We start from the raw sequence: 20166 nt of genomic DNA, 5'->3' as shown, positions 1-20166 counted from the left end.
GGGATTTTAAACCACATTTGCCATTGGATTAAAAAATCCTAGTTCTAAAACCTAGTTGTGCCCTAGCTTTAACCGTCAGATGAGCGTTAAAGCATATTGACCATAGTCCCTGTACAGTGTTTGCTGGAGGCAGACATCATCTCATTTGACTCTTTTGGAAAATATTAAATGGATGGTGATTGATTTGTGACCCACTTCTTCCTGCGTATGTTAAAGTACAGAATAGACTAAGGCTTACAGATGAGACAAAATTTATATGATATTTAGATGTCAAGAGCCTCTGGGGCTGCCCCCTTTCAACAAATATGTACAGTATGCATTTGGCTCTGAACTTTCATTGTAAATAAGAGAAGCCATTATCAGGTTTACATTTGTGTGCAGATGCATTTGGTTTTTATGATATGGAGAGAGGCTTGTGGTTTGTGGTTGTCTGTTTAGAGGAGTTGTAAACGTGTCAAGGACAAATAATTATCTTTGCAACAGCCAAATATTTACTCTTTGGTAAGGAAAAGTTAATGTAAAGACTCAAAAACTAGACCACTTCAGTGGACACAATCTGGCTGTTGTCTAAAATTATCCTGTGTTGCGTTTTCTTGTGCTAAATTCCTTCAATACTAAGAAATAAGCTTGGAATAAGCTTATTTCAGAGTTACAGACTTAGATCCAGATGACATTAGTCCCTTTTTAGTTCCATTGAAATCAATGGTATATTAGTTTCATCCCATCAATAATAGTTTTGATTCTTTTGTGAAGGCAATATCACCTGCATTTTTATTATTTTGAACGGCTTATAGAATTGTTAGCGTTGAAATGTAGAATATAAAATGAAATGTTTAAGTAATTTTTTTAAAAAACTGCCCTCAACTATAGATTAGCATTTATCTAATGGTGAGCCAAGGACTACTTGCGGCCCTGAGTCAGCTTTCAGATGAGCCTCAACGCCACAGCTTGCCTGGTGTCAGCAATCCCCTGCATGCTGAGGAAAGGTGACCAACAGATTGTTAAGTTCATGGGTGAGGGAAGGGAGATCATCCTTCTTTGTAGTGAAAGGGCCAGAGGAAGTGTTGAAGGACATTAGCAGCTGGTGGGCTGAGGTGGCATTGCTTGCCTGGCATTTCAATGCTGCGGTCACTGCTGGTAACTGAGAAGAAGGTTGGTGTGGTGTTGGTGCAATGGCAAAAGCGTCAGATTGGCTCTGCTGCTGCACCCACACTGCAGCAACCCCCTGCCGCCTCAGTCCTCTCCCCATTGGTTACTGGCAGCAGACTCTGCTTTGGTGAAACATGGGTGAAATGGAAACTTTGGAAAATGTATCTTATGCTTGGGCATTTGGTTCCGATGACTCATTTGCAATGCATAGGGGAAAGTGATTGATTACAGAGGAGGTGTGTAAATCATACTTTCGGCCTGTGATCTAGAGGACCGTGAGTAGAGGAAGGTTAACTTCACCTGCTATGAGAAAGTTGGTGAGCAGTCACATTTCTGAAGTAGTGTTATTCCACCATTTTGCCATATTTTCTCTGCTCATCAGAGTCACAGCACAAAGGAGGAAACTGTAATCTTTCTGAACTCATTTTCCTCATTGGTGTAACAGCATTTTTATTTCATTGTGCATATGGACGATAGGGGGAATTTCTGTTCACAACTGGAAAGGGATGAAAAATTTTGGGCCATAACATACAATTTGTTGCCTTAATTAGTCATGCTTAGTGCACTTTGCATCCTTGCAGTGTACACTAGTCAGATAATTAACTGACTATGAAGAAGTATCCCCTCTGTGTAGCAAAGCAATCTGTGTGCAGTCTGCAAATCCTCCTTTCACCATGTATAAACTGTGAAATATATTTGAAAGTAAAGTTTTTAATTACAACTGGCATTCAAAGCTTATTGCTCCTGGCAGTCGCCGCCTTGCTAAAATGTGATCTCATTTGTGAAACAGGCTGTGGGGGAGCCAGTTTCCCTACTGCTTTAATATTAGCTTAACAATCAGGATTGTTTAATACTGAAACAGCACACTTAATGTTTACACAGTAAAGCCCATTTCCTGATACTGCATCAGAAAGAGTAAAAACTTGCAGTCCATACCATGGTGGGGTGGGTGTGCATGTACATATATGTACATAGTGGGACAGAGAACAGATTTAGAAGGTGCATAGCGGGAGAACACACCATGGTCCAAGAAGAAATCCTTGCGCTAGTGGAATGTTCACCTTAGCGATATGTACATACAGTATGTGTGTATATACACATTCCACTTTGAGCTTTCATTTTACTAGTAGGGTTAACAGCTCTCAGAAAAGTGATTATGGAAATGTTTTATAATTTACAGTATTAGAATATCTATAACCCACCTCCTACCCAATGATTTCAGGGCAGGGTACACCAATAATTAAAGTAACAAGTCCAGCTACAAACTGAAAACAAGCTGTTGGTTTTAAAGTGATTGTAGTTCATTTATTATAAAAACACAGGTATGATTCTTTTTTATATATAAAAAAACCACACCAAATATTTAATTCTACAGCTTATTTTCTTCAGGGAATGTTTTTCATTTTATTCCCATTAGCATTCTTGTCTAACATTAGGCGGGACTTGTCAGAAGTAGAAATATAGGCCTTAGGAGGTGGAACTCATTATATCACCACTAGGCAGTGGTACCACCTCCTGAGGCCAAAGGGTGGAGATGAGAGGCTTTGCCATTGACTGCAGTCATCCATTCATTCTGTCAGTCTGTGTCATCCAAAAGTTACTGCTCTTTTTTGCCTCCCAAATCTGGACTAACCTCAAACCAGCCTCCTTTGACATCTGTTGACCCCTGTCAAACAGCATACCTTCTGGCTGGTCACGGTTGGGAGGTTTGTGGCTGTCACCCAGCCCTTGTCAGGTACAGGCTGGAGACGAGTAGCCATGGGCAAGTGGGGTCTTATCGCTCCCCAGCAGGAGCTCAAAGACACGTTCTGCTCTCTCCTCAGCCACTCCAGGGAGTGTCCTGCCTGCTTTTGCCATTGCCCTAGCCTGTGCAGCAGCACTTTCATGGGGTTAGGGCTAGTGTCAGGTTTCTGCCACTCCAGTCATGCTGTCACATCGCCAGCCTGGCCATTTCATCTTTCAGGGGGCCATCTGTGCTGCTGAGCCCACGACTCCTGATATTCCTTCCTCCCGTCATGTATGTTGAAGGGGGATATTTCTACTTCAGCTGTGAAATTCCTCTCCAGTTGTGAATGCAAAGTCCAAGGAGTTCAGCTTTTGAAACTTTATTTAATCATTCCTCAAAATTAGAAGAAAGCACTCAGGCTTTCATTTCTTGCATAACCTCTGCCAGCCTGTGATATTTTGCCTCCCTGAGAAGCATAATTGTAATTATAGAGATGTAATATTACAATTCTAGCACTACAATTACACTCTGTATCATTATTACTCTTATTATCTTGCCACCACAACCCTTTGTCTTCTGGCTTGACTAAATCATTTTTGTTCAATGGCAGCAAGGTATGCTAAAAGACCTCCACATCCTCAGCCAGCTCCCCTTAACGCTAAAGGCTTTAAAATGTAAGATGCATTTTTGCTATCATCAGCACCAGGTTTTCTGATTACATTCAGTTCCCATAGAATTGTGGCTCTATTCTTCACGAGCAAGTGCGTTTTTAGAAGACGAATCATGCTGTTTTTGATAAGAACCTGTGTCAATAAGAGTTTTTTTAAAAAAAATATTCAATTGGGGCGGGGAAGAAGGGAGAAATCTTGGCAGCAAACTTGATTTTTGTCACAAGCTAGGGAAAGAAAATGAATATATTTGGAACTCATGGAATTTAGACTGGGGAAATGACTTATTAGACAATCTATTCAGTTTTTCTTAACAGTCGAGTTGATTCAATATTCTGCATGTATTTAGGAGCATATAACTTAAATTGAAAAGGAATGTTTTTCAAAAACAGGAAAAGTGCAGTGCTGTGAGCTGGTTGGCATGACACAAAGTCAAACCTGGTAGATACAAAGGTACCCACAAATACATGGGTATGGTTTTGCCAGCCTTTTTTGAGTATAGCATTTCCTCCCATCTCCAGGTGCCTCCTTTGGTCTGGTCAGTAGCTTGACTTCATCTTTGATGGTGCCCTGGAGCTTGTCATGGCGTCAGTCTTGCCATCCAGAGCTCTCATTGGCTGATTGTACAAGGTGTGACCGGAAAGTAGGGTGAATCACCCCCGTATGTGATAATGGGAACTGCCGGGTTTGTGGAGACACGTGGGAGGCGTTTGTCCGTATCTCAGCTAACATATGTGCACGTGTCTTGGCATTTGTTGACAGGCCTACATTCATGCGGTAGCATTTAGTAGCTGTTAATAGTGCAGTGCGTTGTGATTGAAAATGAGCAGAGAGTCAATATGAAATTCTTTTTAAAATTGAGTAAATTGGCATTGGAAACCCACAAAATGCTCACAGTTGTGTATGGAGATGAAGCTGTAACTCAAAAGACAGTGTATGAGTGGTTTAAGCATTTTCATGAAGGGCAGCAAAGCATCGAAGATTACCCTCGGTCTGGCAGACTGTCGACAAGCAGAACGGCAGCACATGTCAACAGAGTTTGTGAGTTATTGATGCAGGATCGGCATTTGTCTGTCCGAATGATGGCAGAAGAATTGCATATTCCGTGTGAAATCATTACTGAGGTTACCGAGTTGTCCCACCTTCCATATTCTGGTCCCACCAGATTTCTTTCTTTTTCCAAAACTGAAATACGTACTGAAAGGGCACAGATTTTCCAACATTTCACATGTCCAAGCTGCTGTGACGGAACTGAAAGCAGTACAAAAAGAGGACTTCTCCAGAAGTTTCCAACAGTAGAAACGTTGTCAACAGTGCATTGTATCAGAGGGGGCCTACTTTGAAGGCCTGTAAGGTATGTATGTTAGAATATTTCTCACTGTCCGATTTCTGTGACCATTCACCGAACTTTCCGGTCACACTTTGTATATGTTCCTCTTTGATCCATTCATGTCCTTTTTTTGACTGTTGTTGCTGCATCCTCAAAGTTCAGCTAAAGAGCCCTGCACATTGTGTTTGTTCTGGAGATGTTTGCATAAAAAGACTGTACATTGATGCTTGTTTATACATTCTAGGACTGAATGGAAGCCGGAGTTTGCTAGCTTTTTCAAGGTTACAAATGGCCAAACTAGCTGCTTTAATATCAAATTCTGTTTAGAAACCCAGAAAGCAAAAGATTTGTATTAAAAATCTATACTGAGAGAGACTTAGAAAAACATCAGGGTATTATAGCTGTCCTTGAAAATAGGATATCGTAATGAAATGACACATTTTGTTAACTTGTGCTGTTTCCCTGTAATGATAGCACTTGATCCTGGTTCCTTCGTTATTATCATTCCACACTTCATTGCAGATGATCTGCTTTAAATAGGTGATTACAATATCTCCTTGGCAGAAAAAACAGCAAAACTACTTCTAGCCACTTATTCCCTTGCACTGACATTTCTCATGGAAAGCCTCTACACTTTATACAATGGCTTCATTTTCCTAATGATTTTTGCTGCCTACATACAGGTTATTGTATTCTCATGAACCTCAGAAATACGAAATGCAGGATGGCACAAGGGCTTCCTTAGTGGGTTGTATGTGCATTAAATAGCTCAAGCTCATACCTTGCTGCTCTGTATTACGTGCCTGAATTCTGGCAATACAAAGTCTTTCATAGAAGAATTATTGAGACAACACAGTAGTAGTAATCTTATCCATAATGCCCATAAGCTGATTTGGAGCTTGATTCTAAGCATGTTTACTTTAAAATGATTCCCACTAAATTCAGGGGGACTTCCTTCCTGGTAAGTGTACTTGGGCTTGTTGCCAGGTTGTCGTTCTACACACACACGCAGGACTCTGTCATCCTAATCACAGTGGGACTTAACTTCCCAATAAATATAAATAGAACCGGGCTGCATTTCTGTTGATTTTTAACTGGGTTGTGAATGAAGCTGGGGGATTTAGTGTATACATATCTGATAAAAAAAACCCCTTTCTTTTAAAATAACCTCTGATCCTTTAAAAAGTTACCTTTGGACATTGCACAATGCCTGTGTTTGTATATCATTGGTGGAATGTAAATGCACGCTGCATGGGTGTGTGAGAGACATAAGATACTTTTATAAATAAACTTCAAAGATTATTGATCCTTAGCAGCAATTTCACTGTCTATATTGTAGTTTCCATTACAACCTCCGCATTGTAATAAAGATCATTCTTGCTGTAGCGTTCCTCGATTCCTTTGCTCCTCTGGGAGTTTGTGATTGGCAGGCGTTACATTCAGTAATCTATTTTGCTGGTGAATGATTAGTATGCAGTGCGTAATCAAATGGAATAAATAATACTTCCCAATTTTAGAAACGGAAATTATTTGGAATAGGTGAAGGGTATTTTTTTTTAGTAGTGTACTAATTCCATCTAATGATTATTTATGTTAATATGCCATTGTTTATTACTGCCTAAGTTGTTTAAAAACTCAATATATTCCAAAAAATACAGCTTAGCCTCTGGTACACTTTTATTGCACAGTAACTAAGCAATTATTGTAGATTTTTTCAACAGAGTGCTTTTCCACAGGCAGAAGGCCACATGTATCTCATTTTTATAAACACTTTTAAAAAACAGCTCTTCTGTAAGTTGATCTAAATATATGTCTAACGGTTCAGCAGAGAGAGCTGCATGAGGATCACCGCCAAGGATGCTTGAAAATAATTACCATGTATCTAAACATAAAACATTGGGAGCAGTGACAGAATATATAATCTGATTTCTCCAACAATCCAGAGTATGGTGTGCCCTGTGGTATGTGCATAGCCCTCCTGCACACGCCTGGCTTCCCCATTCAGCTCAATGGAGGTGTTAGCTCTGTGTGCACCTTTTTGGAGCGCTTAAGGAAGTCCTTGAAGGCAGGCAGGAAGCTTATTACAATGCAGTATTAAGCTTCTGTGTACCTTAAAGGAACTTTTTGGGTCAGGGAAGTGGTATGCAAAATTCCTATCAGTGGTTTCTGGCAGCTTGCCTCTGAATCTTACAAGTTAGCGGAGAGGTGGTTCTGCATGAAGGATCCTGCTGATGACCTTCAGCTTATTTTCCATATTATTTACTCAGAGCTATAAACGGTAAATAAACACAAAGAAAGATTCATAGCGTCTATGAGCCTATTTACGTTTTCAGTTGGCATTTTATTGTTAAAACAGGGTCGTGGGGACTAGAGTAAAAGGTGTGCTAAACAAAATTGGAGGATTAAATACCTACATGCTTTTAATTAAATATAGTTTTATTGATTGAATGGGTAGGTTGTTTCCTGAGGACACTTGGCTTTTCAGTCTTGGGTCTTGTTTACACGTCTGAATTGTAGAATGGGAAGGAGCCTGCTGCGGTTCACCTCGCAAAGCAGTGCGGGGGCGCACTCACGCACCCCAGTACAGGAGAGTGGGCAGCAGTGTTATCCCCCACTCTCCTCTCTCTGCCAGAGCTGCTGGGCTGGCCACGAGGAAGCAGTAGCTTCCTCACGGCTGCAGCCTCTCTCCAACCCTAGGTCAGACCTGACCCAAGGATGGAGTAGCCACAGCTGGGCGCCTTGCATTTCTGCATCCTCTCTCCTCCCCCAGGTCAGTCTTGACCTGGGTATGTAGTAGCTGTGGCCGGTCATGACGCGCATCCCAGCCTCTCTCTGCTGCAGCGGAGCTGTGCATGCTGCAGCCCAGCCAAGAAGAGGGGCAGTAGTTCTCTGCCGACTCTTCTCTATTCCACCCCCGGGTCAGACCTGACCTGGGAGCAGAGCCGCAGCTGGATGCAAGGAAGCTTGCCCACCAGCTGCCTTGCATACCAGAGTCATGCTCCAATTGGATCCTGTTGTGGGGGCACCTGGTCGCACCCCTCTCCTGAAGATGCACCCGGGGCGACGGCTTCCCCAGTCCCCCCACGCTACGCCACTAGGAGGCAGCAGTTACGAGTTACTGGTCTCAGCAGCCACAGCAGGCGCTGTGATTCTCCAGCAGTTTAACTTCACCCCACAGGCACACTCCATTGTCTCTTGAGACAGACAGACGCCAACAATATAGCACTATCCACGTTTGTGGCACTTTACAAAGAATGAGAATACAACTCCACATTTGTGTTGCATGTGAATGTTACAGGAAGGACAGAATGCAGTAGAGAAATTGGAATGTGTATTCTATTCAAGGAAGGTGTTACATTTGCATCACGTACAGATTTAAACCCCTGCATATGAATATGACCTTGGGCTAGAGACAGATTCTTGTTTGCTCAGCTGAAGGAGGCTTGAAAGGAAGGCTTTCTTGTTGTGTACTCCCAACACTGTTTGGTTTTGCATGCTTTTGTATTGTTTCAAGATGCTACACTGACCAGGTTCAGGTGTAACACTAAACCTCTTCTCATCTGTCATGAAGGGATTTCAGACTTTTACTCCTGTTTTCAACTAACCGCAGTTTAGCATTACATCCAAACCCTAAACTGTAGCTAATCATAACCAAAGTACTGTACAGGGAAACAAGCCAACTTCATACCACAGTTGAAGGTTAGCTTGTTTCTCTAAACCAGGAATGGAGAACCTGTGGTCCTCCAGATGATTTTGAACTCCAGCTCCCAACAGTCCCAGCGAGCATGGCCAATGGTCAGGTTTGATAGGAGGAAGCCTTTACTCCATTAAGTATCATGCCCCAATCCTCCCCTCCCCATCCCAGGCAGAGAAGGACTTTGGAGCGGTGTTATGTGTCAGAGGAGTTAGAAGAAGCCCGCAAGCTGCTTTGTTGTATTATTTTGTGTAAGCCACCTTGGGGATCCTTCTGGATCAAATGATGGGATAGAATCAAATACATAAACAAATGCTGACTCTAGTCCGCTTCCTCTTCATTTCCTAGTGCTGGCCATTTGCTATTTCTGAAGCCAATCCATTTTTTAAAAAAAAGAAAACTCTGCTGTCTTGGTGTTACTGTTTTTTAACCTGTTGTTAACTGAACTGGAACAGAATCTTCATCTTTGTTTAGGTCCTCCAGTGGCGTGTACAGCAGGAAGAGGCTTCCCAACTGGAAGCTGCTATTGCTGCCAGGAGAAAGAAAGAAGAAGATGAAAAAGAGAAGTTTCACAAGGAGAAAGAAATGCTTCAGAGAGCAGAGGACAAAGAAAAAGTATGCAAAGTGTGTGGTGTGTGTGTATGTGGCATGTGTTAAACGGTTAAATACATTTAAAGCGTTAATTGATCTTGATACTTTATACCCTTGTAAACAGTCCCTAACATTATTACAGAGATTAATGAGTGCTTAGTGGAGATCTGCCAGGGCTTGTTGTAGCTTGAAAACTCCATGCCATTTTTACTGTGATCATACCAAGTTTGTTTAATTGGCATTCTTATTAATAGCACACTTCCAGGCATATGCATGTGTCTCCTACACTGTCACAGAGAGGAAATAATGTCTGGCAGGTTTTGCTGTCAGGAGCTAATGTGGCAAAGACCACTGTGGTTCCCAGTGCTGCAGCAAGGTATGCTGCAATGCACCAAATAAGCATCACAATGTAATGTCTGCACACTGCAATTGGAGCATCACAGAGACAGCTTCAGTGAACAGCGGGCCTGATGCCCATTGCCTGTAGTAAGGGAGAGAAGAAAAGTGGATATTACTCCATATATCTGAATTAGCATTCATTTTGCTGAACACTGGGGGAGGAGAAAAAAAAAGGGGGAGTACCACAGAAAGTATATGTTATGCTTCTTATCTGGATTCCATTTCCAGCATTGTAGCTATTAAGTAAAAGTTATTTTCACAAAGCAGTATTCTGTTCATTATTGGAGGGGGGGGGTAACCTTTTAAAAAGGGACAACTTTGTAATAGCAGCCCTTTAGCTTGGCTTTCCAGGTTTTAACCGTACAGTTTAATGTATTTGTTTCCTAGTCCCTCATAAGCAACATAAGCAGGCAAAACATAGAGCTCAATCTTGTACTATTCGGGTGTTTTATACAAATAAAAAGAGTAACTGCATTCAGACAAGAAGCACCTTTATCACTACTCCTGAGGTCTGCATGGATGTTATCACTCCTGCATTTTGCTGCATGCAAATGATTTGTTCCTGTACAAATGCATTCGGCTATCGAGGAAAAGCAAGGCAAATCTAATTATTTCACAGGAAAGTGTTGCCCCCGTTCAGTAAAGCTCATTTGTTTTAGGCATTTTGAAATATGTGACAAGAGGAAGACTAGCAAGGGCTGTCTCCTGTTATTTTATTTACATTTCTAAATCCACTGTTTTAGAGGCAGAGTATATTAGCAAACAGAACTTGAAATATGATTTCCCCCTGGCTAGGATCCAAAGGCATTGGACAAGCACTTTCTGTGTGTGCATTCTGGGATATCCTTGTTTTGCTTTATTTCTTCCCCCCACCCTGCACCCTGCTACTACTGCAACCATTACTACTATTACTATTACTAGTGTTTTACGAGATCCTTCCAGCAATTCCTGCAGCCAAGCTGGTGTCAAATCGCCAGATCTATTGTTATGCTTTCCTTTGGACCACATCAGCAATGAAGGGGGGGGGTGATCTTGTCGTCTGGGCAGCCCAGGACCTCCAAACACAATGCCCCAGCTTGTGCCCCATAGAGGTCACTTCAGTGCAGTTAATACGGGAAAAATAACACAAGAGGCAGCTGTTATGAGTTACTGGTCTCAACAGCCACAGCAGGTGCTGTGATTCCTCCAGCGGTTTGACTTCATCTCTGGAAGCACACTCCATTGTCTTTCGAGACAAACGGATGTCAACAGCAACAACTCCATAAGTCAGCAAACCATACTAGGTTACCACGAAATGCTTTCAGATTATGTCTAGAATGTATCATTTAGGGAAACTAAGTAGGCCCAATAAAAATGCGTAAAAATCTATTAAAACCATTAGGGTATGTTGTTCCATACAGTTGGTGTGCTGCTACAGTTTGGAGTAGTAATATATATAATGCTGACCAGAGTTTTATTATTATTAATATTATTCAGGTTTATTCCAAAAAGACTGTTGACCCTACCAACATTTTATGAGAGAGTGTGATTTATGTATTGGACAATACAGCATAAAACAAGGCAATTAATACAATAGGACAGATTTTATTATAAGGCATAAACATGTCCAGTGATATTTAGCAGAACTGTGGTAGTAATCAGAGATACCAAGTTGCTGCTATCATCCTAATATGCCTATAAAATAGCTTAAATAAAACGATACTTAAAATTAATCTATATTAGATTTCAACCCTGTTTGGTAAATGCTAATCTGCTGAAGCTGTCAGCGTTTCAGGAAATGCTTGCCTGATAGATTTGACTTGATCTATTGAAATAAGTGCATTTAAAGTGATAGCTTTGGAAGCAATTGCACATAACAGCAAACACTTTGGGCAAGCTAAAACAATGCTGCAAGCTAGGTTTTCTTATGCGAGCTGTAATTGTACAAAAAAGTCTCTGAATTTGTTTGTCAAGCCACTAGTTCTGGGTAGTTCCAGTGGCTTCACTGGAATTAATCTACTAAAGATAGCTGTCTTGGAAGGATTTAAAGAGGCATGAAGATATAATTTAGATGCTCCATGACTCTGAAGGTGTTAAGCAGAGCTCCTAAACAAGGTTGTAGATTCATCAGTTTTGTAGAGATCAAAGGTTGCAAGGAGGTTGACTGTCTCCTGCTTTCATTTGAAAGTGGCCACAAAACTCATGAGGTGCTGGATAAGTATTAAATCTAGTGAGATATGCAGCTCTGAAGTGTAAGTTAGCACCAGAGGCTTGCCACAGGACCTATCAACCCATAAAAATGGTGTAAGATGGCACTCTGACTTCCACATCAAGGAAACGCTGAGGCCAGCATTTTATCCTACTTTTATTTAATCAGCCCAGTAGATTTAGTAGATACCCAGTTAGAGTGGAGACTGCCATCTAGTGTAAGTCAGAGTGACTTTGAAAACCCTCAGAATATATAGTTAAGTCCTCCAACCACTGGGCTCACAGTAAAATGGACATGATAGAAATGTTCATTTTGTTTAGGATCTCGTAAAACACTAGGGAAAACCAAGGAATTATTTATGTACTTAAAATTCACCCTAGACATTTAACACATTCATTTGGATTCATTTGTGTGTGTGTGTTTTTTAATGAAGCTATTAATTTTGTTGGCTGTAAATTATTGATGTATATTTGCCATCTTAATTTTAACTGAATGATGCATCTTCTGTTCCTTTTACAAGGTAAATATTGTAAATCATATGCTTTTTGAGTTAATCACAGTTTTGCTTCTCTTAAGAATATTAAATGCATGCATATATATAAAGGGGTCCTTTACCTTATGTGAGAGCCCAGGATTCTGACAAAGTTGCCGTTTCTTCCTGGTAATAATTACTTGAGAAGAGCCCATTTTTCTGCCAATTCACCTTGTCATTCCCATTTTTCAGGAATGAATGAATCTTTATTTGCGTCAGCCATAGCAATAAAACAACAATACGATATACAAAGAATCGAAATAAAGAGTCAATTATATAAAATACAGTTTAGGATTTTGGCCCATTTCCCATGTGCAGAGAGTCTGGTCTGGATCGGTAGAGGACTAGTTCTCGTCTTAACAATGACCAGGAAAACTGTACCACATTGGTATATATATATTTTTTTTTTTTAATAATTTTTATTGGGTTTTCACATTTTTTATAGACAAAAACAAAACACATAACACCAAAACAAACATAAAAGACAACAAACATGAATAGTTCCAGAAAATCTTATTTTCTAACCCTAGTCCTTGACTTCCCCCCACCCCCTCCCTTGCATCCCTATTCCCAAGTTTATGTCAGCAAATTGGCATTTCTTCCGTCTTAATATTAGTCCTTTTATAAAAACAAAAATAAATTTTCCCTAAGTTGGACCCCAATTCTCTTCCCTCGATTTCTCATTTTTTCTTGAATAATTTCCTTATTACTAAACCCCCTGGTCTTGAGTGTTGTTTAAATTTACTTCCCTCCCTCCCATCCCCGCTTTGCGTCCTTTCCCAAGACATGTCCAAAGTAACAGTTTTTAGCCTGGATTCCGCACATCCGAGGCTCTCAAATCTATTTCAGTCCCTCTCCGCCGGTTTTGTTGGTAGTCCTCTTTGTCTGTCATTGAGTCTCGAAAGATTTCCTTAGCAATCAATCCAATCAGTCCATAGTCTCTTCCCATATTTAGAAGCAACTGCTGAAGAATTTCCACAAGGCCTGAGTCTTGGTGATAGTCAGAGTCAAAGTCTATGTGGAGGCCCCAATTGTACTTCTTTATTTCGAGTTCCTGAGTTCCATAAACTCCCAGGGCCTCCACTTTCGTCTTCTGTATCTTTCGTAGGCTTAAAATGAATTTCATCCAATAGTCTCCTTGCTTGTGTTCTCCAGATGTCGGCTTCTGGTTTGTATTTTCCCACATAACTTGTTCTCTTTCTTGTTTTGTCTTCTCCTCTTCTTTGTTTATTATTTCAAATTCAGCTGTGGGTTCTTTCTCATTCAGGTCCTCATTACATTCAGCAGAACTACTTGTTTCCAAATCCAAGGCCGTCAATTGTTTACTCATAGCTGTAGTCTGCTCCTGTAAGGTTCCCACCAGTGAAAACATCCTTTCGATTTCTCTCAGTATCTTTCCACCCACAGCCATTGTAATTCCACAGAATTCCCCCTAGAGGGAATCTGGTTACTGGATGGTCTTTTCTCCAACAATCCTCTGTCCTGTTATTGTTTCTTTGTTTCCCAGAATTTTAGTTCAATTGTAACACCTTTTTATCCGGAGAGGTTTTAAGTAGCAATTTTTTACTATTAACAGTCCATTTGACAGCTTTGACAGCTGTCAAATTCTGCTCCTCTATACAGGCTCCAAAGCAGGTCGCTCCCGGGCTCGGGAGGGAGGGTTGTTTGCCACAAAACAGAAACTCTTCCAACACTCCACTCTCCTGCTTAAATTTGCTTTTCCAAATCCTGGAAGTTACTGTCTTTATTAAAACTCACCCTTTACAGGGTAGGCACTCCAGCTTAGCTCTTATATCTTTGCTCTGGATCGTCTGCAAGGGGGGGGATGGGGACTTCCTTTTGGCACACCCCCCGGTCGTCTCAAATTCAAAGGGTAAAAGTTTTTAAAGATCGGTTCCAAATTACTCACGGGTTCCTTTTTCATTCCAAATTTCAAGGAAGGAAGTCAGCGCTCTCCAGTTATGGCTCGCGGCTTCGCTCAGCGGCGGTAGCGGTCGACTCTCAGTGCCGCGCCGTCCCCCGTATCCCCTCCGTAGCCTTTAAAAAGGCTCATTGCGAATCAGGGGGGGGCGCTTAAGGCACCCGCCGAGTCTTCAGTCCGCAGGCTTCCGCGCCTGCGGTTTTTAAGGGTCCCCGTGTCGCCGGCACGGCAAAGACCCATCCACCGCTGAGCCGATTCCCTCCGGAGCTCGGAGGGAATCCGCCATTTCCAGATCGCGCCAACCCGGAAGTCCCACATTGGTATATTTTGGTCATGTAGACCAGTTGTCCGACAAGCGTTGAGCACCTCTTGGCTTCACAAAACTAAAATCAATTGGAGGAGGCACTGAGCTCTGCTGTTATCACTCGCCCAAGGGTTGAGTCACACAGATGCAGTAATCTCTTGACATCAGTTGAAATTGCTCATTGAACTTCAATTGGGAACAGCCTTTACAATTCATATTCTACAATCAGAAAATTCATCTATCCTCATTTTCTCCTAAATACACCTCCCAACCCACCGAAAAACGTGTGAATTAGTGAACAGATGTGGTGGGGCATTCAAGTGGACATTGTACACTAAAAGAAGTATTGCTTCCAGGAATCCCATACTTTCCATCTATTGCCTTCTCAGAGAAGCCAATTCCTCCTCTAAAATCCAAAGGAATATATGCCCATTTCTAGTCACTGACCCAGGAACACCTAATATCCTATAATTTGGCCTGTACTTTGGTATTGCTTTCATTTAAATATGTGGAAAATGCACCACATTGTTGTTTAATAATTGTATTTTAATTGAGACCATGACTGTCCAGAGATGGAGAAACAAAGTTGGGGTGATTGCTATTTCTTTGCTTCAAAGAAATGAAGAGTTTTAAAGAGCAGGGGAAATTGGACACCCCCTCCCCTTTGAGTTTATTCAAGAGAAAAATCGGTTCTTTCAATTTAATTAAGCTTTGGTTTATCTCTGTGTAGACTGATTTTTTTTTCACAGCAGAGGCGGCACTTGTCCTATTAATTAGCCTTTGCTCAGAGCAAACATCCATAGTTGTTGAATGTCATTCTATAAACATCACAGCCAAATTACCAGCTATGAAATATGGTAGAGTTGTTTTCTATATATCTTCTCATATTATAGTACTGGCTCTTGCTTTCATTGGTGCTAGTTTTGATCGGATAGTTCAAATGCTGCCAGTTTTTCTTATTCTGCTTCCTTTGACATCTGGGGTGTGTGTTTGTGTTTAAGAGAAAAGCAAAAAAATCCAATGGACCATCATTGCATTTGTTGCCTTTTCTTGTCTCTTTCATTCACATGCTCATATCTAGCATGTATACCTCCGGGTGTTTTACTGCTATTTAAATATTGCTCTTTTCTGGATGTGTGGAATGAAACTCTTAGATCAAAGATAACCTGCTTTCTTCTTGATGTTTGCAGGGATAAAGCCGTCTGCAATGCCTGCCCCTAAAAAGGATGGAAGAGCAGAATGCTATAGCAAACACTACCATACCTAGCAATTCCTCAAGCCAGTTTCCCCCCTCTTCTGTTTAAGAATGTGGAATGGACACTTAAATTGCTATCTTGCTATGGGCAAATAAAACCGTTATTATTGAAACCAAAATTGCCTTTTCACAGTGATAGAAGCCTCCTCCTTTTCAAATTTCCTTTTGTGTTCTTTCAAACCTTAGGTGAAAAGGTACTGGGCTGAAAAGCAGCGCAGGTGGAAGGAACTGGAAGCAAAAGATCTTCTGCGTTTGGCAGAATTCAAGAAATTATTGGCTCAACAAGTCATTAAAGATAAGAAAAGGTAAAGTTATAAACAGAATCCTCATGTGGATTATTGACTCATGGTTGGAGAGCAATTTTTAAAAATCTTGTTTTGTTTTGTTTATTTCATAAAATTTATAAAACATAAAACAACCTCAAAGAAATACTTTTTAGTTTTATTTACTGTTTTTTTTCTTTTAAAACTGTTTATTAATTTTATTTAGCATGGCTCCCCAATATAAACACTTTTAGTTTTCAGCCCAATGTATATTTACCTGGGGGTAAGCTTTCCTGAACTCAATGGGGCTCAGGGCAGCGATGTTAGTAGTTCTTCGCTTTTATACTTTTCCCTTCTTCTGTTGCTATGAACCCGAGACAAGTCAGTGCTAGGTCTTCTCATGATGTAGGGATTCCTGTGAAGTAAACAACCATCACGCATATTTTCCATGCAATGATTTATATTTTGATTTGTTTTTCCTGCCCTCCTGTGAATGCATTAGACCATTGCTTCATCTGGCCCAGAGGTGGAGAACCTGTGGCTCTCCAAAGATCATTGGAGTACAACTCTCATGATCTCTAAGCACTGCTTAGAGAGTTGGGGGACTCTCAGGTTCCAATGACATCTGGTGTGGCCACAGATTCCACACCTCTGTTCTAGTGCCTTTTCTAAGTATGAAAACTGGCTGTAGCTCTCTTCAGAATCAGGAGACCCTTTTTCCCTCTGCAATAACTATCCTGTAGCTTTTGGCTCACAGCATCCACATGATTGTAGGCTATGCAGAGATCAGCTTTCAAATTCTGTCAGCTTCCATTCAAAGGAAGGGATACCCTGCAGCTTCCCTGTGGCTCTGATAAGGCAGCCTAGCTCCTTTTCTGAAACTCTTTTTTATTATTACAATTCTTACAGCAAGCAAGGAACATTAAATGTCTCTATTTGGAAGGCAATGCTGGATAGTAACCCACCTCTGTTGTATGTTGCTGAGCTGCTTGTTATAGAAATAATTTGCCCTTTCTTTAGACTATGCCTTGTGGTTTTTTCCCTTCATTGCGACTGTCAATCCATTTGGGGACTGAGAGATTTTTATCTGCAAGTTTTGCCCAAGGCCAGTAAAGGGTCAGGCACACTGCCTAAATGTTTTCTGTAGTGATCATAAAATAAAATAAAAACTAAGAACCACAGCAATGACAGCAGTTCATACTTAGATGTTGAATGGGAAAAGATGTCTTCAGTAATCCCTTCAATTGAGTGAAATACTTGCCTAATGATCCAGAGTTCAAAGGCTTCAGGCTGTGATCAGTGTCTGAGAATTAATGTCATTGATTAATATAAATGTGTTAAATTGCTGTAATTTAAGCAGGTCACAACAAGGAGGCATTTAGGGGTTGTGAATGGTGTTGAAGCCTGCAATCCTCTACCCACATATGTGGTGATTGAACTCATATCTACTTCTGAGTAGATATGCACAAGGAGGCACTCTTAGGTTTGCTGCTTCCCTTTCCTCACACACCCAGGGCAGCCAGTCTACATTAATTTTCATTGGTGTCCACCACACCTGAGAGTTGCAACATCCAGCTCCCCCTGGCTGCCTCCACACCATCACCTTCTAGCTGCCCTTCGAGATTTCAAAAGGAAGTTGCAGGATATGAAGCAGCATGACCGCCTCAAAATGAGCACAAATAATCAGGATTTCACAATATAAATGATGTTGGGAAGGGCCTGTTCTGTACATTATTGCAATGCCAATTTGCCCCTTTCATACCTCTTTAAAACTATTTTTTATTGAAATCTCTCTCTCTCTCTCTCTCTCTCTCTCTCTCTCTCTCTCTCTCTCTCTCTGAGTCTTTTCATTCCTTTCATTTGTTTTTCCCTCTCTTCTTTTTTTTAAAAGTGTGAGAGATTTGATTCACTTTCCCCTCAGCAATTCACCTGCAGAATTCACCTGCAGTTCTTCCCAGCTCCAAATTTGAAGTATGTTGAATCTTCAGGGCAACTTATCTTCATTGATCTGCCTTTGAGCTCCATTCATTATATAACCTTTACTCTGAGGCATCAGTTCTGCTTAAAGTATTCACTTGTCAAAGCATTTCCCTCCTGACATGGAAAGCACACATTGCCATGATCTGAGGATTTGGTTCATATTCATGTTTTAAGTGTCAGATGAGAGATGGATGTGAATTCTGCACTTGGTACCTACAATCCCCATATAAGCTCTTCATGGGCACCCTAAATTAACAAATTCTGTGAATTTAACCCAGAACTATGCTTTTGTCAGGTTTCTGGGGGAATGTGCAGTATCCACACAGCTTCAAAATGAAACCTAGCCTTGAAGATATAATGAGATCCTTGTAGGAGATATTCTACAGAATTTTGAGAAGCTAATTATTTGGGAATTGTAAAAGAAACACAGGCCATATTGAAAATAAGCTCCTCTCCCACCCCACCTTGCAAATTTCATTTTAAAAGTACATGTATGAAAGTATAAGCCAAGAGCCAACTCCCCATTTTGGAATTCCATCGCATAAGTTAGGAAATGGAATGTGAGATTCAGTTAAAAGGATTTGCTCTCTGTCCACCCATAAGCCAAAGCAAGGCTATGTCAGCATTATCTCTGGGCTAAGATCTAGGCTGTGATCCTATGCATACTTATCTGGGAGTAAATCCCATTGAACTCACTCATAAGATTGTTAATATCACAAAGTTAGATTAATGTTGCTTCAGACTAAAATCCTGTCTGCAGTTAATAACATTAATGATGCAAGTAAGTAACTAGGAATCCATTGGATAAAGAGAATCCCTTGTTCTTCAGGTCTGGCAGGATACCATTTGGAGCAGCTGGGTCCTTGTTATCCCAGCTTATTAGCACTGGGTGGGAAGGGTCCAGGACAGGGTTATGTTGCTAATTGTGGGACCCATGCTATCAAACTAACTCTCCCCATATACACTATATCATACATATTTAATGTGATTTCCTGTTTCAAGCCTTTCATTTTTAGAGAAGGCTACTGAGTGGGACTTCTAGCTTCATACTCTTCAGATCAGTTTTCTAGAGGCTTTCCTATCTGAATTTTGATCTGACCATGAAACCGAGACTGCACCGGTTGCCTTGAGGAATGATCTTCACCTAGGAACAACGATGGCCTGCTGATGAAGTGTTGGCAACTCAGTTGCAAGACCTGGCAAGCATTAATAAGACTGCTCTTATGGAGTGCTGCAGGTCCAGTCTTGCCTTCTGCCTGAAGCTGCCAGAATAGGCAATATTGTGCAGAGGTTTGTCTTTTGGAGGAATCGATGTGCTAGTGACAGTCACTTCTGCTTCCTTATTTCATACGGGTCTAGCTTGCAACTTCTGGCCATAGTGGGGAACCAGATGCAGATAAATGACTGAAGCTACACCCTGACAGGACGAAGGGTACTGTTGGTTGGTTGCTGTTGTAACAATCACTCCACCTGGCTTCAGAAAAAGGAAAGAAATGGGACTGTAGGTCCTCTCCATCACCTCTCCTGAAAGACCATCAACTTGGGACTACTCCTCTTCTTGAATTCTTTCCATTCCAGCTGGTTGTTACAGGAACTCTGTAACATAACAAATAATGCCTACGTTTGGGGTATTTTTACTTCCCTCCCTCCCACCTTCAGGTCCTCTTTCCTTTCCTTTTTAGATTATAAACCTGAGGACAGGGACTGTCTTATCAATGTCAGCTATAAGCTTTATTGGAAGCCTTTTTTCTGGCTGTACAGCAAAATAAAAGTAAATCAGTGGTGGTGGGTAGAAATAATAATAACAGATGGTGTTCAACCACAGCTAGTTTTTCATGTTTTCAGCCTTAAAGTGTTTCTTGATCAGTAAGTTTGTGCGATTGTAGCAAATTTCCATATTTTGAGAACTGGCTCTCACCCATTCTATTCAGTCTGGGCCAAGTATCCATTAGTCATATAGTCATATATCTTCTTCAGTAAATAAGAGCATATATAACAGCACAGAACTGAATTCCACTCTTAATTCCCACAGCAGTTTTTGGGCAGGTTGAACTTCCCTTGCCATTTCCTCTCCTAAGCTGTGGGGAAGTTCTCATTGTTTGTTACCTTCTTGATACCCTGCACAACAAGTGAGTCAGGACCCTGCCTCTCTTCAAGCCCTCTGTG

The 20166-nt window shown here is 41.1% G+C and overlaps 1 protein-coding gene across 6 annotated transcripts in view; it reads left to right on the top strand.

The window, feature by feature from the left end:
* Positions 1-20166, top strand: part of CCDC148 (coiled-coil domain containing 148) — a gene marked incomplete at its 5' end in the record, with an annotated part of 106305 nt that overhangs the window by 72322 nt on the left and 13817 nt on the right. For all 6 annotated transcript variants that reach the window (XM_081187503.1, XM_081187499.1, XM_081187501.1 and 3 more), the window contains 2 exons: positions 9042-9182; positions 15944-16062. In XM_081187503.1, the coding sequence (XP_081043629.1) occupies positions 9042-9182; positions 15944-16062 (260 nt within the window). The remainder of the gene's footprint in view (positions 1-9041; positions 9183-15943; positions 16063-20166) is intronic.

Source organism: Podarcis bocagei (assembly GCF_964188305.1).
Source record: "Podarcis bocagei genome assembly, chromosome: 1".
Lineage (NCBI taxonomy): Eukaryota > Metazoa > Chordata > Lepidosauria > Squamata > Lacertidae > Podarcis > Podarcis bocagei.
The sequence above is the reverse complement of the archived record's forward strand: the minus strand, read 5'-3'. Positions and strand labels throughout refer to the sequence as shown.